The 20,817-nt window shown below is 54.3% G+C and overlaps 1 protein-coding gene across 1 annotated transcript; it reads left to right on the top strand.

The window, feature by feature from the left end:
* The first annotated feature begins 7,703 nt into the window (after positions 1-7,703).
* Positions 7,704-20,013, top strand: DUSP4 (dual specificity phosphatase 4). The gene is made up of 4 exons (XM_032413787.1): positions 7,704-8,613; positions 17,517-17,662; positions 18,686-18,905; positions 19,515-20,013. The coding sequence occupies exons 1-4, from the start codon at positions 8,181-8,183 to the stop codon at positions 19,898-19,900; spliced, it is 1,185 nt and encodes a 394-aa protein (XP_032269678.1). The 5' UTR covers positions 7,704-8,180; the 3' UTR covers positions 19,901-20,013.
* The last annotated feature ends 804 nt before the right edge of the window (positions 20,014-20,817 follow it).

Genomic DNA, 20,817 nt, shown 5'->3' on the forward strand with positions numbered 1-20,817 from the left:
GTGAAAGGCAGCAAGTGTTGGAGAAAATCAGAAGGGGGAAGGGTTGTCCCGCTGAAGTGGTCACAGCAAGTCTCCCTGATACAGGGAGATGTGTATGTGGATGCAGAGGGGTGGGGGGAGACATATCGAGGGGGCTGGGAGGACGGGGCAAGGAGCGGTCCAGGATAGTGGGAAGCAGCAGAAAGGATCCAGGGGCCTTTCATGGTGCCCTGGCCGATGGGCAAAGGACTGGGCAAACACTTGGCTTAACAGCTGGGCCAACTCAGTAGCCTGGCCTGATGACACAGAACCTACCTGTGCTTTCTAATGCCCCTAGCGTTTTGCCAATTGCCCCTCCAAGGAGAGAATTATGAATAAATCAGAAATGCTGCTTCGCAGACATCACCTAGCTTCTTAAAAAAAATCCTCTAAATGAAAGGGAATAAGAGTTAGTCCCCCAAATTAGTCTAGGTGTTAGTAACACACCCATTGAGAAGATGTGGGAAGTGAAGGTCAGAACTTATCCAAAGTTCCCCAGCTGCTAAATGGCCGAGTTAGCCTGGAAACCCACATTTGTCTGGCTCCAAAGCCCGTGACTTTTTCCCCTGTACCAAACAAAACTCAGGTCTGGAGAGGATATAGCTCAGATTCAAGGCAGGGGCATCTGGATGGACGTTCAAAAGGGACCTCTGGTCACCTAGAAGAGAAGACAGACCTCGTTACTTTGTTCCTTGCTGGGGAAGTTCAAGGCTGTGTGACAGAGAGGATACAGGACACTGGGAGTCTGGGGAAAAAGAGAAATAGATTAGATTAAAAATGGAGTTGGCTGGGTGCAAATTAGTTAACCTCTAATAAATGGGATAAATAGCAGGATGTAATTAACCGCTGCTTAAAAGAGGACCCTGGGTATTTCCCTCAGTGAGCAAACCCCTGGGGATTGTTATATTAATTCCAACTGAAAAGGTAGAGAGAGAGACTACAGTTCTTATCTGGAAAAGAATGGAGCACATTTAGCTATTTTCCTTTTGTATGTTGATGCCAGATGGCCCAAATCTTTTTTTTTAGATAAAAACTGGATTACACAGAAGATTAGATTAGATGGAGGAAAATTTACACCGTCAGAAGAGCAGCTCGCATTGCTGGCCAATCGAGGCTGCTGTTGGTAGTGGGTGCCTGGGCAGGTGGGGCCCTCATTTTGCAGGAGCGGCTCAGAACTGCCACCCACTGAGAAGCTGGAGGGAGAGAGCAGAGTCCTTATGCGCCTCCTCACCTCTGCTCTACCTTTTGTTCCTTTGCAGGGCTGGTAATCAGAGTATACCATCCAGCTGGGAGAGGCTGTTCAGGCCCCCGCTCCAGAAAACTGTTATTGCAACTGACGTGAACTGATCAGTCTTAGGGCAGTGTCAAAGCCTTTTGCTTTTTGCTAAAGTTGTTAATTAGGTGGATGTTTTTCATTCACGAATTGTTGGTTCTTGGCCTTTCCCTTCTGTCTACCTGAAAACTCAGAAATAAGGGCTTCAGGGTTTCTAAATGACTAAGGGTTTCTAAAGCCACTGATTGGCTAAGTGGGCCCTGCTCATCACTCAAACGAAGCTCAAGCTGAAACTCTGATATCTCTCTTTGCACTGCCCAGCACCTGGTCCAGCTGTGATATGGTTATGGAGGGGATCGGCATGTACCATGGCAAAGTACGCCACTTTGGCATAAAGGTTGTTTTGAGCTGAAGGCAAGTGAAAAAAAAGAGACATAAGAAGAGCTCTCTGCTGTCCTTCCCATCTGCCTAAAAGCAGAACATAAATTTCCCTTCCGCAGGTGTCTCCTTCCCCCTCCATGTAAGGAAGAGAACAACCCTTATCACCAGAGACACACCCCCATATATTTCCTAGTTGCCTTTCCATAATTTATCAGCCCTAGAAGTCCAACCCTTCTTTCCTTTGTCCAGTCATTTATCTACAATGTATTGCCCTTTGTTAAAATGGCATATAAGTCCTTACGTTTAACCACTTTTTGGTTTTCATTTCTTTTCTGTGAAGCCCATGTGCATGTAAAAAAACAAAACAAAACAAAAAAACGAACATCAATTCAAATTAAATGCCTTTTCTCCTGTTAACCTGTCTTTGTCAGTTTAATTTGCAGGCCCTGGGTATGAACCTAAGAGGGTATAGGAAAGACTTTTTTTCCTCCCCTACAGTTACGATGAGAGTTAACCCACTGTTATACAAAGAAAACCTCAACGAGGCCAAAATGTGGAAGCAAAGAACAGGATAAACTTCTGAAAGGCAGGATACACACTCCCCACTCTTATGGGGCAGGAAGGACTGTGTCCAGGACTGTCTGCAGAATGCACGTGGGAATGTCAGTGGATAATGATGATCTGGGGCTGTGATGGCAAACAAGTGGCACAACATGGGTCTTCTGTAACTTAGTATTTTTGTTTTTTGTTTTTTGTGTTTTGTTTTTTACTGTTTCTCCAATGAAGAAGTAATACCCCAAAGTCCCAGATTTTCTGTGATAGTCTCAATTTAGTGCTATTTTTATTGCTTTTGATAAAAGAAGATTCAGAAAACATAAAAACAAATGTGATTAATGTTTACTTCTTGGTAAGAATTTTTACAGAAATAATTTTGTAAGTCCAAAAATCTTTCCTGAGCATGTACTTGAACTTGTACTTGAACGTTTGGTTTGGAAAATACATTCACCAAGGCTGGATCCTTAGAAAGGTGATTTAGACATTTTTTTTTTTTTTTTTTTTGTCCTAAAACAAGTAAATAATTATGTTATTTTTCCGGGTTTTACAGATGGTAAAATTAAGATCTAGAACAACGGACTTGTTTGAGATGTCACTAGTCACTAGTTGGAGTTGGGCCCACCCCTAGGTCATCCGGTATCTAGGTTGGCTCATCATCCACGGCATAGATTTTCTAGAGAGCTTTTGCATCATCCTGGCTCTCTGATAGCTTCAGACCAATCGCTCATCTATTTTTAGCAGGCAAAACCACTGGGGAAGAGAGAGGTTAACAAATGAAAGGAAAAGATATAAGGCACAAGGACGGAACCAATGTCAGAGGTGGGATAGACATTAAAAAAGAAAAGAAAAAGGACCTAAAAGAGAGGCCAAGGATAACATTTAAGTAGATGAAATGCATTTTATTCGCATTGGCCTTTTTCTTGCATTTCCCTAATCCCACAGCAGAGTCCAATCCCTTTCTCCTCTGAATCCCCCTGGCATTTTGTTTGTTCTTCCCCAATGACATTTATTAGATCCTGCCCTATGGTAACATACAGTGACATTCCCACCCTGACTCTAGCCCAACTACATTATAAACTCTTTGAAGACACAGTCAGTGTTTGGGACAAATTTGTTTCCCCCCGCCAGAGTTTAGTGTGTTTGTTGAATAAATGAACAAAGCAATATTCACAGCTACGGTGAACCCCCCCCCCCCAAAATGCCAAGCCCATTTTTATCTCCTATTTGGAGAAGTATTTGTTCCCAAAATTTGATTTGGAACAGCTGAAGTTTTATCAAGCTGCTTGGGACATTAGCACAAAACATACAAATAAAAACTACCAACTTTGCTCTCCAGGAGCCAAAGAGGGACAGATTGGAGCTAGAGCCTGTTCTTTGTCTTGTGGATTTGTCTCGGGCATTTTAGTGTGCCTGGCTTTGGGGAGGGAAAGGAAATGCCTGCGCAAGTTTGGGCTTGGGGTTGACAGGGAGCTCTCCTGCTCGGATTCACACAGGGTGCGAAAGGGACTAGACCTTAAAAACTGCCTTGGCCCAACTCCTCATCTGCAGATGAAGAAACTGAGACCCGCGCAGACTGTCTTGCCCAAGATCACAAAGCTACATAGTGGCATGGCCTAGATCCGACAGTTTTCAAATAAAGTAGTGAACCAAGCAATGTATTAAAACCTTTCTAAAGAGACCCTAAGGTTAGAAACCTAGCATTTTATTTTATTTTATTTTGAAACCTAGCATTTTAAATCATTAGCAAGTGCTATAGTATTATGCATAGAGAGTACATGTGACAAAGTCAGGACTAAAACTTGAGGCTATGTTTTTGACATTGCTTGATGTTCAGTCTAAATGTTGAAGAACCACTGTTTCTGAGTTCTGACTTGATGGGCGGAGGTGGGCAGGGAAGGACAGGCATTCCTCAATTCCATTTGTACATGTTGCCTAAGAGAACACAGGGGACATACACTTTTCTGCTTTCAGGAGCATGAGGCAGCTTCCCAGTCCTTTTGAGCATTCTCACTGCCAGAGGGGAAGCTCCCCAGTCAGCTGATCTAGGAAGCCCAGCCAAGGGCCCATGCAAAGCAGATCATTCCAGTTCCAGGTGAGAGTAAGGAACAAGGTACCTTCTCCCCTCAGGAAAGAGAAATCCACAGGCCCTTTCTTTCCAATGCCACCTTGATTAATGCATTAATGGGCTTTCAGGCAAGTTTTATTCAGGCACTTTGGGACAGGGCAGTGAGTCAGAGGATGGCATCGAAGACAGAATAGAAGCCGTAGTCCTCTCTGGGGATCTGACTCTGGGCTTTAAATTCCCAGATCACACAACCTCCTAATTGGAAAGAAATGTTCTTAAACAAGAGCAGGGGTTTTGCCAGGCCTGCCAGTCACTAATAAGGTCGGTCTAAGGACTGCCTGATGAAAGAAAAGTTGGATTTACATGTCACAGTGAATTTTTAAAGTATTTTCACCCCGAGGTTTACTGCTCAGTATAAATAAAATCTCCTTGGGCAATCCCACCCCAACTCCTGCATATATGCCTTCCTTAATTAACTTTGAGATGACATCTCAAAAGTCAAAGACGATGTCTTCCTACCAAACGCCTTTGTTTTCTCCAAGATCTACCTTATAGACCAGCTGTTTCACAAGGTTCCTGTGTAAACTGATCGTTTCCCACCCCCAGCCTGCACACTAATTGGAGACAAGTTTTAACATCTCTACAGCCAGAACCATGAAGCCGTGTCCCAAATGGCCCGCACACCTAACAATACCAAACATTAAACATTAAAAAAAAAAAAAAAAAATTATTTAGGGTGCTTACAGAGGATCGGATAAATACAAAATTTAAATTTCATTTGTTGAAATTCACACAACTGAAGGCTAATTCCCGAATTGAGGAGAGGATTTTTTTTTTTTTATTAGTCTCTCAAAAATCAGGGGTTCGCATTCGTAATTACAGCTGCTCTTGGCTTAAACACATTAAGTCCGAAGCCGCGGCTCCCCTACGGGGTGCGGGCGCGCAAGACACACGTGGACACACACACACACGCACACGCGCCCGCCCACACCACCTTCCTTGTGAATCGCCTGCGGGATTTATGGGCTTCGCCACCACGGATTACTGTCAGGTGCAGAAAGCAAGCCTTTGTCCTTGGGCATTTTCCTCCCCCCCCCCGCCCCACCTTTGATGGTTATTTACCGGCCACGTGAGCGCCGGGCGGGGGTCGGGCGGGGGAAACAAAGGCTAGCGGAGCGCGGCCGCGGCGGGTGGGGCTCAGGGACGGCTCCCCAGCTCCAGCGACACTTGGGAAATTAGCCCAGACCTGCCTCCGACCGAGAGGCTCCTCCAAGAGAAATCTTGTCCAAGCCCTGGTAAAGGCGCCGGCGTTTCCTGAGGCCGGGAGATTTCTCAGCCGGCGGGCCTGGCAGGGCCCGGTTCCTGGGCCCCGGGAGAGGAACGGGGCCCGGGACGGTCGGGCCTGGGGGGCTCCCTGGAGAGGGCGCACACTCCTGGTGTACCAGCGAGAGCGAGTCTTTAGAGCCTTACAGCCGGCTCAGCAAATGAGAAACCGGGACAGAGGCCCCCTTGCCCCCGGGAGGAAGTACACACCCCTCCCCACGGGAGAGGCCACGCAGCGAGCCTTAGACTGCTGACCCCCCACCCCGAGTGCCTGGCGCCCCAGGGCCGCCCCCCGGGGACCTCGGTCGGTGCGCAGCTGTGGCCCCTTCCAGGGCCTGATCGGCGTGCCCCTGGCGTAAAATTTCGTAAAAAGTCAGTGTTCAAAAATGCAGCGCTTTTTAAAGACAATGAAAATTAACCAATTGCAAAAAAAAAAAAAAAAAATCCGTGAACAAAATATTAAATTCTAAATAGAGACAGGATCCTCGCGGTGCCGAGCCGAGCCGAGCCATTTTGCATTCCGAGGGAAAACGAAGAGCCCCCTACTCGACCCGGGCAAAGGGGGATTCGCGGCGCAGCGGGAGGAGAGCGCGGTGGTAGGCCTCGGAAGTGGAGGTCCCCTCCTGAGACCTGGTAGGGGAGTGGAGGGGGCCCTGGGGGCCCGGAGGTGAGAGCTCCAGGGAGCCGCTCTGCCAGCAACAAAGGCCGAGCGGAAGGCCGAGTTGGGGGCGGGAAGGCCCCCGCGGGTTCCGCGGCCTTCGCTGCCGGGGTCGTGTTTCCAGGAGGGACCCGGAATGGAAGACTCGACTCCGCTGCTACCGGGGCCGCGAGCGAGTCCTGCAGTACTCACCACCCCCCCCTCCCCGGCTCGGTGGTTAATTCTCACTAACAAGATTTGGCAAGATGTCGGGCGAATAATTTTTGGCTTCTGTCGTGTCCCCACCGCGGCGCGCACATACCCCCTGCCAAAAGCGGCCTCTGGGAAATTAAATGCCTAAGTAAAACTGGGGGCGGGAAGAACGCTACAGGACCTGGAAAGAGGGATGGAATCGCCCTCAGAACTTATTAAATCCTTTACGCGTCAATTTCTCAGGGTCTAGCTTCGCACCCCACGGTAGACCCTAATTGTCATTTCCTGCGAAAACAATTCACATGTATGCAAGATGAGGTGAGGACTTTTCCAAAAGCCCAAAACGTCGGGTTTTCCCCCCAAACCGGGATTCAATAAAGATCTTTAGGAAGCGTGGACGGGAGTGGCACCCCTGCCTTCCTCCGTAGGAACAACATTCCGACAATTAATGCCGCCCTCTGGGTCGTAAAGCAACAAACCCAACACCTCGCTATTACCGGGCTTCGGGGCAGGAGGGCATTTCTCTTTCATCTTGTACGTTGGGGCTTGCCCGCGCTCCTCGGGAAGCTATAAGGCTGATTTAATGGCGGGAGATGAAAATCGATCGCGCTAATGCATAAGCTAACGTCTGAGGAGTCGCGCTGAGAAAACGACCGGCCAGGCGGAACGCACTCCGTAAGCCCGGGCCGTGCCCGCTGGGCAGCGGGGCAACGTGGCCCTGTCCACTCCGGTGCGCCGGAGGAGCCCTGCGAGGCTGCGAAGGGGGAAGCACGGAGGCAAAAAGGAACGAAACCTCCAAACCGAGCCCCGGCCTCCGTTAGGCCGGCTTCCTGGCTGGCCGCTCTCCGTACGCCGAACGCCGCACCGCCGCGGCGGGGTGGACTGGCTGCACGGCGACTAGTGTCGGGCGGGCCGCGCGCCGCGGAGGCCGGGGACTGCCCGCCGACCGCGACCGCCGCCGCCGCGCTCCATTCACAAAGTCCCGGCGCTGCAGCTCGCCTGCCGGTCGGAGGCCGCCTCCCTCTTCCTCTAGGTCTCGGTTTTATGAATGGGCCTGACGGCGAGCGCCGAGCGCCCTGTTTACTCCGCTCTTTGTGACGTCGCGTTCCCATGACTGGGCGCCAGCGGCCCTCACTCCATTCACGCGCAAGGGAGGGGGCGGAGGGAGCCGGGATGGGGCGGGGAGCCGGCGCGGGGGGAGGGCGCGAGGCCCGGAATGGCAAGAGGCGGGGCCTCGGGAGGTAGTAATGAATCTGCTCCCTCCCGGGGGAGAGCGGAGGAGCATTAATACATCTATAAGCCAAAGAGGAAACTCTGGCTGGGGCAGTGCGCGGAGCTCCGGCTGCTGGTGGGGAGCGGCGGCCGGAACGGCAGCGCCGGTGGCGGCTACGGCGGGAGCAGCACAACGGACCAGATACAATAGAGGCCACAAGAGAAGGGAGCCCGTGGTCCTCTCCCGTAAACACACTCCCCTCCACCGCCACCTCCCCCTCGGCAGCGCGCGCGGTGCTGCCGGGTGCCCGAGGCCGCTCGGACTGCTATGTAACGGCGAGACTGCGGGAGGAAGGGGACCGGGGAGAAGAGGTCCGCCCGCGGGAGGCCGTGGGGGCCAAGTCTGCGGCCACTTCTGCACGCGCTTCCCTTAGCCCCCGCTTGCCCCTTCCTGCAGCCCAGCCGGCCCAGGTGTGCCTCGCCTCCTCGCGTGCCCGGCGACCATGGTGACGGTGGAGGAGCTGCGGGAGATGGACTGCAGCGTGCTCAAAAGGCTGATGAACCGGGAGGAGAACGGCGGCGGCGCGGGCGGCAGCGGCGGCCACGGCACCCTGGGGCTGCTGAGCGGCGGCAAGTGCCTGCTGCTGGACTGCAGACCGTTCCTGGCGCACAGCGCGGGCTACATCCGAGGCTCGGTCAACGTGCGCTGCAACACCATCGTGCGGCGGCGGGCCAAGGGCTCTGTGAGCCTGGAGCAGATCCTGCCCGCCGAGGAGGAGGTGCGCGCCCGCCTGCGCTCCGGTCTCTACTCGGCGGTCATCGTCTACGACGAGCGCAGCCCGCGCGCCGAGAGCCTCCGCGAAGACAGCACCGTGTCGCTGGTAGTGCAGGCGCTGCGCCGCAACGCCGAGCGCACCGACATCTGCCTGCTTAAAGGTAAACTCGGGCGCCGGGGCGCGAGCCGGAGGGGAGATGTAGCGGGGCTCGGCGGCCTGCGCCTTAGTGGGCAGGGGAAGAAGTGCCCGGAGGGATTCGTGGCCGCGAGGATCCCCGCGCGCTGCTTTGTGCGCGCCGGTGTGCATGGGTTTGCAAGGTCTCTGCGTTTGCGTGCAAGTGCGAGCGCGCCCGAAGTCCTCAGAGACGGTGAGGGTGCGTTTCCTCTGTCACCTGCAAGTCCGTACTCTTCGGAGCTTCTGCATTTATTTACACTCACTGACCGTCGGGCCTCTTAGGCGAAGCGACTCCACTGCGTTGCCCACCTATAGTCCAGGGGGGTGCTCCCAGTGCCACTGTGCGGGCGGGGACGGGTCAGGCCTGTTGGCTTGGCGTGCCCGGGCCCTGCGCCGAGTCCCGAGAATCCTAGAGGTGGGGAAGAGGGTGAAGGGTGAGCGCCGAAGTGGGAACGGCTCCGTAAACGCAGGAAGGCAGCTCGGGTTGCGCACATTGTGTGGAGCTGTGTCTCGTCCCCTGCTGCCCGACTCCGAGCTCCGCCTGGAACGTGGCCAACTTCTCCCGCCTTGAGCTAGACCCCAGCTCCGGGAGCAGGGGGGCGGGAGGACTGAGTATCCGGGGAGCGCGCGATGGGACGGCGCCCCTTCAACCCAGGCCGCGGAGACGTACGACCTTTTGTTCAGACCCGCTTCTCGACGCTCTGTTGGCGGCGTGTGCCTGCTTTAAGTGAACCCTGGCGCAACTCTTCGGGGACGCGAGTTCTTGTCAAATGTGGAAGTCAGAAACCCCCAAAGGACCGCGTGCTAAGTGACCGGAGGGACGGTGCGCCGGCCGCACCTGCCCGGCCTGGAGGAGCCGCGGCCCTTGGCGGTCCCCGCGCAGGGCGGCGGGGGGGGGGGGGCAGGACGGGCTGTGGGTAGGGGCGCCCCTGCCGCGCTGCGCCCCTGCCTCCCACCGCCGCATTCCGCGCATTCTTTCGCCGGCGTCCGGTCCCGGCCTCCGAACCCGCGAGGCGTTTCAGACCCAGGCCTTCAAAGAGCCGCTCCTTTCCCTGCAGGCGCCCTTCGCCTCCTCCCTCCTTTCCTTTCCCCTCCGGACCTGCTCACCCGAGAGGAAGGGAGGTGGTGGCGGGAGGAGGGGCGGAAACCTCTCCCCGCCGCCCTTTCCAAAAAGCACAACAACCTCGCTCAGTGCCGGCGAGCGGGGCTCGCCCCTGCCGAACAGCGGGGGGCTTTGTTCTCGCCAGTTGTTTCCTGGCCATTTGACCTGTCAGCTGCTGGGGAAATGCTGCTGTTGACCTTTGGTTGAACTACTAAGGCGATTTTGCTGATTTTTCTTTTTCTGTGAGGGCTGCCTTTTGCATCGCCGAGGGAGCCTAATCCTCCTCTCTTCTCCCCAAAGCGCTTTAAGAGAAAGTGCAGGGAAGGGGTTGCACCGGAAGGACCGGCGCTGAGCCCGGGACCCGGCGGCCTCGCCTGCCTGGTGGCCGAGCAGTGCCCGGGAGCCCCCGGCGGACGCACGGCCAGCCTCCTCCCGCGCCAGTGTGGGGGGCGAGGCTGTGGAGCACGGCAGCCCTCCCCTCCCCACCCCTGGCGTTCGTGGCAACGGGGAGAGAAATTTCTCCGGGGCGATGGGCCCGTCGAGGGGCACGGGCTGGCCGGGGCGTTCTTCGTGCCGGGCTGCGCTGGACTCTCCCTCCTGATTTAGAGCCCAAACCTGCGCCTTCCTTCGCGGGCCTCTGAAGCCAGGGCCCTTCTGGAGGTCGTGCAGACCCACGTGGAGTCTGGGTGCGTTTTGTTTTGTTTTTCTTCCTGGAAGAAATCCGGAGGGGATCGCCCTAGAGCAGCAGCTCGGGGACCTCGGCCCCTGGGCTTCCGGGCGCGAGGACACCTAAGCCCCGGGGAGGGAAGGCATATTTTTAAGGTTTCCTCCTCCGGCTCGTGGCACCTCCCTGGTCCCGCGGGGAGAGCCCAGAACCGGATCCGTCCGGAAGAGCCGCCCCGCCGACTCGCCGCGAGGCTCGAGGCTCATGCTCGGGGTAAGACAGGAGCCTCTGGGTACAATGACAGCCCCCTCGTAGGACAGGAGCCTCGGGGGGAAATGACAGTCCCCTGGCCGTTAGCGAGGTCCCTGGCCAAAGGAAAAGAAGTCTTCTAGGGTCTGACCTGGTGTGGCAGGGAGGGCGACGCCAGGTTTCTCCAAGTCCACATCCTCGAGCGTCCAGGCTTGGGCAGCAGGTAGAACCAATGCCTCTGCAGGACCAGGCCCGGGGAGTAGCCAGGAAAGGTTTCGCTGTGTCTTCTAAGCAAAAGGAGTCTGCCTTTGGGAGCAGTCGCCTCAAATTCAGAGGGGTGGGTGGGTGGGTGGTGGTGGTGGTGGTGGTGAGGGGCTAGGTCTGCAGTGATGGTAGAAGGTCTGCCAGGTTAACGGGCATATTCTATGTAACCTAGCTTCTTCTCATACATGTGCTAAGGAGAGGAAGCTTCAACACCGTTCCTCTTCCTCCTCTTGGCCCTCTAATGAAAAGGCATCCCTAGTGAGGCCAGAAAGACCCGGGAAGTGTCTTCTCGCACCCGGCTGGGAGAAGAAAGCAAGCCTCCTAAGTTCTGGTGTAGAAAATATGGGTTCGTGGGAGGGCACTCTGGGGGTAGGGAACTAAAGGGAAACACTGGTGAGCAGGAGAAAAGCCCCTTAGATTATCTTTAGTAAATGCCCTAATGGGTTAGGGGTTGGCTGATATGGTTCCCATCAGAGTTGCTCATTTCAATTTTCATGTAATGGGACTGTGTGTAGGTCTCATTTGGTGAGTGTGGAGTAAAAGTGGTCAGAGGTGAAGCCAGAGGAAGACCCGAGTGTTGGTCTCTGCCAACCTGTGGGGACAGAAACGCAGCAGAATATTTTCAGAAGTTATATTATCCCCCCCAGCCGAAGGCTCTCTAATTCTACCAACTAATGGTGCTTCAAAATCTCTTTTCTCTTTCTGCCATTTGGAAGGACAGTGGTTGCTCATGGCTGGTAGTTAACTAATACCACATGCAAGAATTCACAGTTTTAAGAGTAAATGTTACTTAATATCAATAAAATGTTGCCTCGCCTTTACATTTCCTAATAGTATCCAAGTTTTGCTAAGAGCAATCACCTAAATCACTACATTTTCTGGTCTTTTTGCTGGTAAAGATTCCCATCCCCCCCTCCTTTTTTCCTTTCTCCTCTAAGTTTACTTTATTTAAAATCCTGTAAGGCATTTTTAGGGAAAGTTTAGAAATTTCAGCTTTTCAGATTTTATTACAATACACATCTCCTTTGAAGTCCCTTTCTCTTTCCTTCGTAAATCCTAGGATTGGGGTTTTAGACCTTGGTCATAAGAGAAAGACAAAAAGAGCATTTTCTTACCCTAATAGAAGTCATTCGTTGCCTCTCATACTTCTCAAATAAGGCAGTCTTACGCAGAAGATTTTAGGTATAAAAACACTATTTTACTTTTGTCTAAAATTCATCTCAGCTCATGACTTTTGTCCATTTTTATTTGAGTTCTGATGTCAAAGTTGTCCTGGCGCTGTTTTGAGAAAGGATGATCAACTAGCTAGTCCAGCTTCTTCCCCCAGGTTGGAACGCACATATGCTCTAGTCCTGGGGCCTGACCGTACGGATGGTGACGTGACACTTTCTGTACCTAAGTGAGCTTCTCACGCTGGGACCCCAGGCGCTGTTCCCTGTAGGAAACAGCCCACGAGGCCCGTGATGGAGTGGGGAGCGCTCAGCCAGCAGCCCTGCTAACTCTGCTAACTGTCTTGTCTCTCTCTGTCCCCAGTTGCCCAGCCCATCCTAATCCCCTCCCTCGCCCCAAGGTCAGTGGCGTCAAACAGCAAACCCCGGGGGGCATGAGGTTGCACACCTCCTCCACCCAAAGACAAATGGGTGCGCTTTTCTTCTTACAAACATGACACAATGCCCATGACAGCCAAGGCTTGAGAGCATCAGAATTACACTAAATGGTGGGCATTAAAGATAATCTCTAACTTCCTGAATGAAGTGCAATTCATTACAGAATGACAACGAATGAAGCAAACTCACTGCTTTTTGCATCATTTGACCTGGATGCTTCCAACGAACAAAAGTAACTAAAGATGGGGTGTAGGTACAAATTGAAAGTGAAAACCTGATAGTTATTAAGCCTATCACAGCTCCCTTGGGCTTGTCCTCATAGGCTGAGAGGGGAGGTGGGCTACACAGGACTGAGGGAGGGTGGCTTTTTTTTTTTTTTTTTTTTTTTTAAGATTTTGTTTATTTATTTGAGAGAGAGAGAGAGAGAGAGCATGAGCTGGGGAGAGGGGCAGAGGCCGAGGGAGAAGCAGACTAGTCGCTGAGCAGGGAGCCTGGGCCAGGACTCGGTCCCAGGACCCCGGGATCATGACCTGAGCCGAAGGCAGACGCTTCACCGACTCAGCCACCCAGGCGCCCCGAGGGCGGCCTTCTTAAGGAGCCAAGAAATTCCTTTAAAAAATCAGAACATCTGAAACCAGATAGCCAGTTTCCTTACTGGGAGGCAGTTGCCGCCTGAGAAAGGCAGTTTGACAGGAAGAAAAGTTCCCTCTCCAACGGAAGCCAGCGGAACGGAGCAGATAGCCCAGAAGTTCTGGGAGGGAGGGCAACCCGGCCCCAGCTCCAGTATGGGCATTAGGTGTCAGCCGCCTGGCGCAGGACACGCAGCTCTGTGCCTGGGGTCCCGGCGGGAGAAGCTCACTTAGGTACATTTTCAGGACTGCTCAGGATTTACGGGGGCGCTTACTGAGTTAACGCCCACATCAGGGGAAGTATTCTAGAGTATTTTCTAGAACACTTTTATGCACACCGTCCCAGCTCTGCATGGACGTGTGGCCAGTGGGTCGTCCTTTGCAGTAAGCTGTGACAGTTGTCTTGCTGTGTGAGTGTGAGAAAAAGAGTGTGGAGTTCAGCTATTCCTCAAGAAAGTTGATCGGGGGTGGGGTGGGGAGGCATTATTATGTTCCTTTTCTCCCTTCTAGCCTCTCAAGTTTCAAAATGAAGATGAGAAAATGAGAACTTTAAGACTAGAAAGTCTATTATTAAGAACACGGGAAAAACGGGTCAAAATGAGTCAGATTATCTGTTGTGGAATTACATTCTGTTGGACACAGAACAGGTGGAAAGTCATTGGTGTATGTGTCATGAAATTGTATTCAGGAGCTCGGAAAGCAGATCTCAGAGACACTTGCTGTCAGTTCATAGTTTGCAGATGGAGTTTGTGACGTTTAGGATCACAGAGTATTGGCACTTAAAGATGATGCAGTCTGAAATCCTGACGTCACGACCCTGTAGGGACACAATCACACCTGAAACCAGAGTTCCGAAAAAATTTATTTTATTTAAATAAAATTCAGTCTAGAGGTTTCTATTCTGTTATATCCTGTTAATTAAAACGTGCTGGCCATGACTTCTAAGTGACAACCTGTAGTTTGAAAAGCCCTGGGAAGAAGCAGAGTTTGGTGAAATGCCAGGAGTGTCCTGTTCAGATCCTTTCTGGTTTTGCCAGAACATTCTGTGTCTTCAACGCGGTGAAACCAGCAGGCTGTGCCTCCCCCAAGAGAAGGACCACCAGGAAGGCAGAGATGGGCACACAGCAGGGTGGGCTCCTGATGGCCAGACTAGCAGGTGGCTTTGAGGCCAGTGGGCTGAACGCTGGCCCTGCCCTTACTTGGGGGTGGCCCTGCGCCTCTGTTTCCTCTTCTGTAACATCGGGGCCAGTCACCTCAAGGGCTGCTGGTTGGACCCATGTTTGGGAAGAGCCTGGCACACAGTGGGCATTTCCCCTTCATAACAGTGGCTATCATTTTTACTAACATGGCGCTGATGGCCGTAGAGGATGGATGCTCTTGTGGGGTGTGGGCGTGGGTGGTTTCCTAACTTTCCTAACTTTCCTAACAGAAGCCCCTACCACCCTGCCTGCATACTCTTGGCCCGCCGTCATTGCCAGTTCTACTCATCTGACACGTCCTGGCCCAGTGCAGCTCATCTGCCTGCAAGAAGGACCTCCTTTGGTGCTGCTCCTTGTAATGGATCCTCTGAAGCTAGTGACAGCTCAGGAGGGAAAAACCCTCTCATTGCTGGCCCTGGCCTGGGATGCTTCAGTCCCTTGGGCTAATCTGCTTCCTCACTTGGTTCCTTTCTGCGTGTTCTTTAAAGATCTGCCAGAGGGAACTGACTTCAGTCATAATGTTTCTGTTCCATTCTAATGCTGTTTCCTCCCACCCTCTCTGCCCTGTTAGGAGAGGTCTGGGGGCTTTGGGGAGGGGGTATGACAAATGGCCCCCCTCAAGCCTGGTCTGGCCCCGGGTCACCTCTGTCCTGCCCAGTTGGCCGCCTGCCCCCTGCCCACCACGGCCCCTGGAGCCCTCTGTGCTTGCTGCTCCGCTCTCTGCCTGTGGGGTTGGCTGAGGATCCACCCCGAGGCAGCGGATGTCCCCGAGGGGGAAAGGTCCTGGAGCTCAGACAGGGCAATGCCTGCCTTTCTACTGTCCCACGACCAGATCTCAGGACCGTGAGTGGAAAAAAATCAGTAAAGCCCGGGAGGAGAAGGCTGTCCAAAGTCTAGGAAGTTGCCAGTAATGCTGGGTCCCCTTGTAGGTGCCACAAGAGGAAGCCTTCATTATACGTCTCTCCGGGGCCAGGCGCAGAGCATTGGCTCTTCCAAGCGGGGCCTCTAAGGACGCCGCCGGGCCCTGACGGTTCATCGCATTTTACAGATGAGGGAGAGGCTCAGAGAGGTTCCATGACAGCCCTAGGCCGCACAGCTGATGATTTTCCTGGGTTGGCATGCAACCCAGACCTGCGAGTCTGAAGTCGCGTCCGTCTGGTTCCCTGCCCCGTGCCTTCTCAGCAATGGGAAGAACACGGTGTCAATCACTCTGAGGCCCCTCCCACTTCCGCTGCTCGGGGAGGGCGGGGCGCTCCTCCTCTGTGACCTTGCCGCCTGGCCCTGGCCCCCCCCGGACTCCCCCCCCCCCCCCCCCGCCACTGGCCGGTGGGCACTGCCAGTCTGCCTGTCTCGGTGATGCGCTTATGGAGGGCACCAGCCAGGCCTTACATTTCTGTGAAAAAAAAAAAAAAGATGTATTTGAATAGCTCAAATTATGTAATATAAACACAGAGATTAGTTAACTTAAAAATCTTCAAATCCTATAGAAACGTGTAGAGTAACAAGTAATGGCTTTGTATAGGGGTGTTCACCAACGGTTTGTTGACTGATCCGTTTCCCTTTCCCCCATCCAAGGGGGAACAGTGAGGGAAGTTGCCCGGAGTCCTGTCTTAGGGGCCGCAGCTAAAGACATTGGCTGGCTCTTCCCCCATCCTCTCTTCACTGCATTTGGGACAGCCATGTTTGTAGCCTTATCGGGAAAAAGGGGTGCTAATGGGCAGGAGGGGTGCCCCTGTGCTGAGATGACCACGCGAAGGCCACCAACGCGCCTGGAACTGCCAGTCCTGGCCCCTCAAGCGGGTTTTTCCTTCCGGGGAGGCTGGTGGTTGTGACTAAGCAGGAGCGAGGCCGGTGAGCAGGGAGCAGGGAGATAGCCATTTCTATCCCAAGGGAGGCAATGAAGGGGAACACAGAAGAGGGGGGCTCAGAGGAAAAACCGTATACTGTGTTTCCGTAAGCCTCCTGATGCGGCGAAGAATCATTTCCCTTCCTCTGCAAAGCAGTATTTTCTAGGGGCAGGGGAGTGGGATTTGGGCAAGTCATTGACCCAATGGCGCATGTCTGCATGTTGGAAGGTTCCCACGAATGGTCCCAGGGCACACAGGCCCCACACCGCTTACACACAGACACTTAGCTGTGCCAGCCACCGACGTGACCGTTGGGTGAACGGGTCCGTTAGAGTGGTTGTTCGGCAACCTGCAGCCTCTCCTGAATTAATTTATGATCCACTGTGGGTCCTACAGAAACTGCAAAATAAAAATACAGGCATGGCCACACGTGGATAGTAGATGCTGAGTTACTCGCCAAGCCAAGTCCCGGCGCTCCCAAGTGAATCAGATACTGGCCAGGCGTCTCTGTCCTCCTGGTGTCCCCCTGCCCCTCTGCCTACATCTCTGCCCACCCCCAGCCAGCCGGCACCTTTCTGCTCAGCACTAACACTGTTCCAGAGAAGTTGGCCCTTTATCTCTTTTTACTTAAAAGACCTCCCTTCCCCGGAAGACGATCCCACAGATAACCATTCCAGAGCTTAGCAACTCTCAGGGCAGGAAATCCTGCCTTGCCCCAAACCTGTATGTAGCAGGAGGGATTTGTATTTAAGCCCGTTTCCTCTTATTTTGGCCCCTTGTTGATGGAACAGCTGTTCGGGAGGCCGGGCGATTGGCATCTGTTCTGTTGCTGAGATCCAGAAGGGCTGGTGCCAGGGTAATTTTTTTTTTCCTTCTCTCCCGCATTCGAGAACCTCTCCAAAGGAAGGGCTGGAGTTGGGGGATGACGGACATCTTGGTAGGTCCCAGGGCCCGGCACCAGGCTGCCTCCCTACTTGTGGGAACCCCCAGTGGCCATCCTGTCTTTCATGCTTTATCATCACCCTCAGGAGCTGATGGGGAAGGTCTCTTCGGCATACCCCCTGCACGTCCTCCTTTCTGTATCTGCATCCTGAACCTGTCTCGTTCCTAAAACTTTCCTTCCAGCCTTCAGGATGAAGTCCCCGCCAAATGAGGCGCGCTCCACAGCCATTATCTCTGGGCCCACAGCGCCACCCGGTGGCCAGTGTAGATCAGGCCAGCCCCAGCTTCGCAGCCATTCTCCTCAGTCTAGGGGTAGGACTCAAGTGCTTTCTGGTTTCCTGCTGGCTTAGTGACCCTATTAACCTGACCATATTTCTCTTTTACAGGTGGCTATGAGAGGTTTTCCTCCGAGTACCCAGAATTCTGTTCCAAAACCAAGGCCCTGGCAGCCCTCCCACCGGCTGTGCCCCCCAGCGCTGCCGAATCCTTGGACGTGAACTGCAGCTCCTGTGGAACCCCACTGCACGACCAGGTAGACTCGGGGCCCAGAGCCCGGGAGGAAGCAGCAACGTGGGGGCAAGGGGGCTTATTTTCAGGTTTCTGCTTTTCAGGGGTTTGGGACAGAGTCCCTCAGTTTGGGGAGAATGTAGCGAACCCTGAGTATTGGGGTGGGGTGTTGGGGAGGGTCCATTTGATCCTTGGGATTCTTCCCCCTTCCCTCTTATTAGCCTCCCTCGGAAAAATACAAAGACGTACCTTTCCGACTTAGCCTCTGAAGTTACGTGCAGACAGGCGAGGATTGCTGAAATCAGAAGTGTGTGACAGGCCACGTAGAAAGCTGAGAGAGCACCCCTCTTTGAAGGCGCGGCCCAGGGACCTGAGGCCACCCCCTCCGTGCACAACCCACTGTAAATGCCAAGTGGACATAAATGGTCGGCCAGCCCTCCGCTAAGGAAACCAGCTTAAGCTGCTATATTCCTTACAAGCTGACTCTAGCTCTTTCATTAGATGGGGTGAATTTATGGGGTCCAGCAACTCTGCTCCCAGATCCCAGATCATTTGAGTTGATGTGACTCAGAAAGTGTCACGAATTAAGCTGACGTTACCTCATATTGCCAAGACACCTCCTCTGGCCTGTGAGGCTGACATAACACCCATTTTTAGTGTGCCACCTGACCACACACCAGCGAGGTGTAGATGAATGTCACAGATGGTGTGGCAAGGCCAGCATGGCGTCTGCCTCTTCATGTCTCAGGGCGGAGGCGGGCTGCTTGAACCGGCGGGGGGGCCCACCAGGCTTTACCGGCCCAGCTTCTCTGCTCACAGCAGAGCCGAGTGGAAAGGCCAGAGAAGCCCCCTGGGCCTGTCATTCGCTGGGAGCCCCAGCAGGTGCAGGGGAAAGCTGGGAGGGCTGTGTCCCCAGGCGTTCTCCCCAGGGCTTGTGAAAGCCCACCTCGGGCAGGTTCCTTCTCCCTGTCCCGAGCATCCCAGCCCTTTTCCTGGGTGCCTGACACTCATCATGTCCGGGGGCCTTTGCTTTCCCTTTCTGGTGCAGGGGGGTCCTGTGGAGATCCTTCCCTTCCTCTACCTCGGCAGTGCGTACCACGCTGCCCGGAGGGACATGCTGGATGCCCTGGGGATCTCGGCCCTGCTGAATGTCTCCTCTGACTGCCCGAACCACTTTGAAGGACATTATCAGTACAAGTGCATCCCGGTGGAAGACAACCACAAGGCGGACATCAGCTCCTGGTTCATGGAGGCCATCGAGTACATCGGTAGGTTGGCGCTGCGGCGGACGCCGACCAGGGCGGGAGGATGGCAGGGAACCCCGAGTCCTCGCCCGCTGGAGGAGGGCCTTGGGGGGGCGCTGCGTCCAGGGTGTACGCCTCTAAGGGAGGCTGGCCGCCTGGATGTCCTGTTGCAGGGGGGATAGGGAGATCGGCTCCCGCTCCCGAGCGGTCAGCCTACCCAGCCAATACCATTTTCCTTGCCCGGCTCCAGAAGTCCAGATGATACGGCTTTGGGGATGGGGAGGAAGACAAATAAAGGGAGAAGTGGGGTCATTGTTTTTGTTTCTGCAAATGGAAATCCTTGGAGGTATGTTGGGATTTAACCGGCTTGAACCCGGGTTTTTCCCAGGCTCAGTGCATTTGTTCGGTGAAGTCTCAAAAATAGCCCGGAAGGGGTGGAACGCTAGAGTCCCTTGCGGTGGGCTTCTCCCCGCCCCCTCCTCACTAGGAATGGGAGTGCCCCTCCTCCAACACTCCTCAGGCGCCCTCCCGCCCCCCCCCCCCCCCCCCCCCCCATTGTCCGCCCCTGCCGCCGGGCCCCCCCGGGGGGGGGGGGCGCGCAGGGCACTAACCGCGGCGCGCTCTCTGCCCCAGATGCGGTGAAGGACCGCCGCGGCCGGGTGCTGGTGCATTGCCAGGCTGGCATCTCGCGCTCGGCCACCATCTGCCTGGCCTACCTGATGATGAAGAAGCGCGTGAGGCTGGAGGAGGCCTTTGAGTTCGTCAAGCAGCGGCGGAGCATCATCTCGCCCAACTTCAGCTTCATGGGGCAGCTGCTGCAGTTCGAGTCGCAGGTGCTGGCCACGTCCTGCGCCGTGGAGGCCGCCAGCCCCTCCGGGCCCCTGCGGGAGCGGGGCAAGGCCACCCCCACCCCCACGTCGCAGTTTGTCTTCAGCTTCCCGGTGTCGGTGGGCGTGCACGCGGCCCCCAGCAGCCTGCCCTACCTGCACAGCCCCATCACCACCTCCCCCAGCTGCTAGGGCCGCGGGGAGCCCTGACCCGACCCCGAGCCCGGCCGCCGGCTCTCTGCGGGGCTCTGCGGGGCTCGCGGGTCTCGCGGGGTGGGCAGCGCCCGCGGGGACTGACAGCGCGAGGGCCCGGCGACCAGGCATTCCCCCCACCCGCCCCCCAAATCCCCTCCTCCGGGGCCAGCTAGAATGGCAATAAGGACTTCGAAAACACCTTACAAGCAGACAAACAAAACACTCCAACCTAGAGCAATAACGGCTGCCTCAGAGGGCAGGGAACACCTCGGTTTGGTTTGTGTGTCCGTGTTACTTTTCAGATAGGAATTTCTTACCTCATTTTTTTAAGCAGTAAGGCTTGAAGTTATGAAACCCACAGATCCTGGCAAATGTGCCCACCCAGTTTTATTAAGGGGTGCGGGGGTGGGGTGCGGGGGTGAGAGAGGGACAAAAAGAAAAAACAAGTTTGCCAGAAGTGCCTGGTTCTGTGTGCTTCCTTCTTTTTTGTTCTTGGAACAGGTTTTGTTTTTGTTTTTTTAAGAAATCTTACAGGACCTGGTTTTCCTTTTGAAATCACCAACAGGTGGATAATGATGCTTAATAATAAATAAAAGTATCTATTAAGAATTTCCTCAGAGGATGTAAGTGCAAGGAGCCTAGTGACGGTGAATTTAGGGTATATTTCCGTCGATGCCCCGCCGCGGAGCCTGATGGCTTGCAAACGTCAAGGCGGTTAGGAACTGGACCGTGTGTCCCAGGTCCGGAGCAGGTAGCCTGAGGGTCAGGGGGCACTGGTTGTCACTGAGAAGTGGGCAACGTGGGGTGGCAGGAGGAAGAAGGGAAGGACTGCTTTCTGATTCCTTTTGAAGCTGGTTCCTGGGTACAGGGAACACGAAAGCGGCTCTAGGTCTCAATGATAGAGCCTTTTCTCA

Source organism: Phoca vitulina, unplaced genomic scaffold, assembly GCF_004348235.1.
Source record: "Phoca vitulina isolate PV1807 unplaced genomic scaffold, GSC_HSeal_1.0 scaffold15, whole genome shotgun sequence".
Classification (NCBI taxonomy): domain Eukaryota; kingdom Metazoa; phylum Chordata; class Mammalia; order Carnivora; family Phocidae; genus Phoca; species Phoca vitulina.

Excerpts from the sequence above, each read along its gene's own strand:
- DUSP4 (XM_032413787.1), top strand. The coding sequence starts at position 8,181 with ATGGTGACGGTGGAGGAGCTGCGGGAGATGGACTGCAGCGTGCTCAAA. Across the intron at positions 8,614-17,516 it reads CGACATCTGCCTGCTTAAAG|GTGGCTATGAGAGGTTTTCC; the intron begins GTAAACTCGGGC and ends TCTCTTTTACAG. Across the intron at positions 17,663-18,685 it reads GAACCCCACTGCACGACCAG|GGGGGTCCTGTGGAGATCCT; the intron begins GTAGACTCGGGG and ends TTTCTGGTGCAG.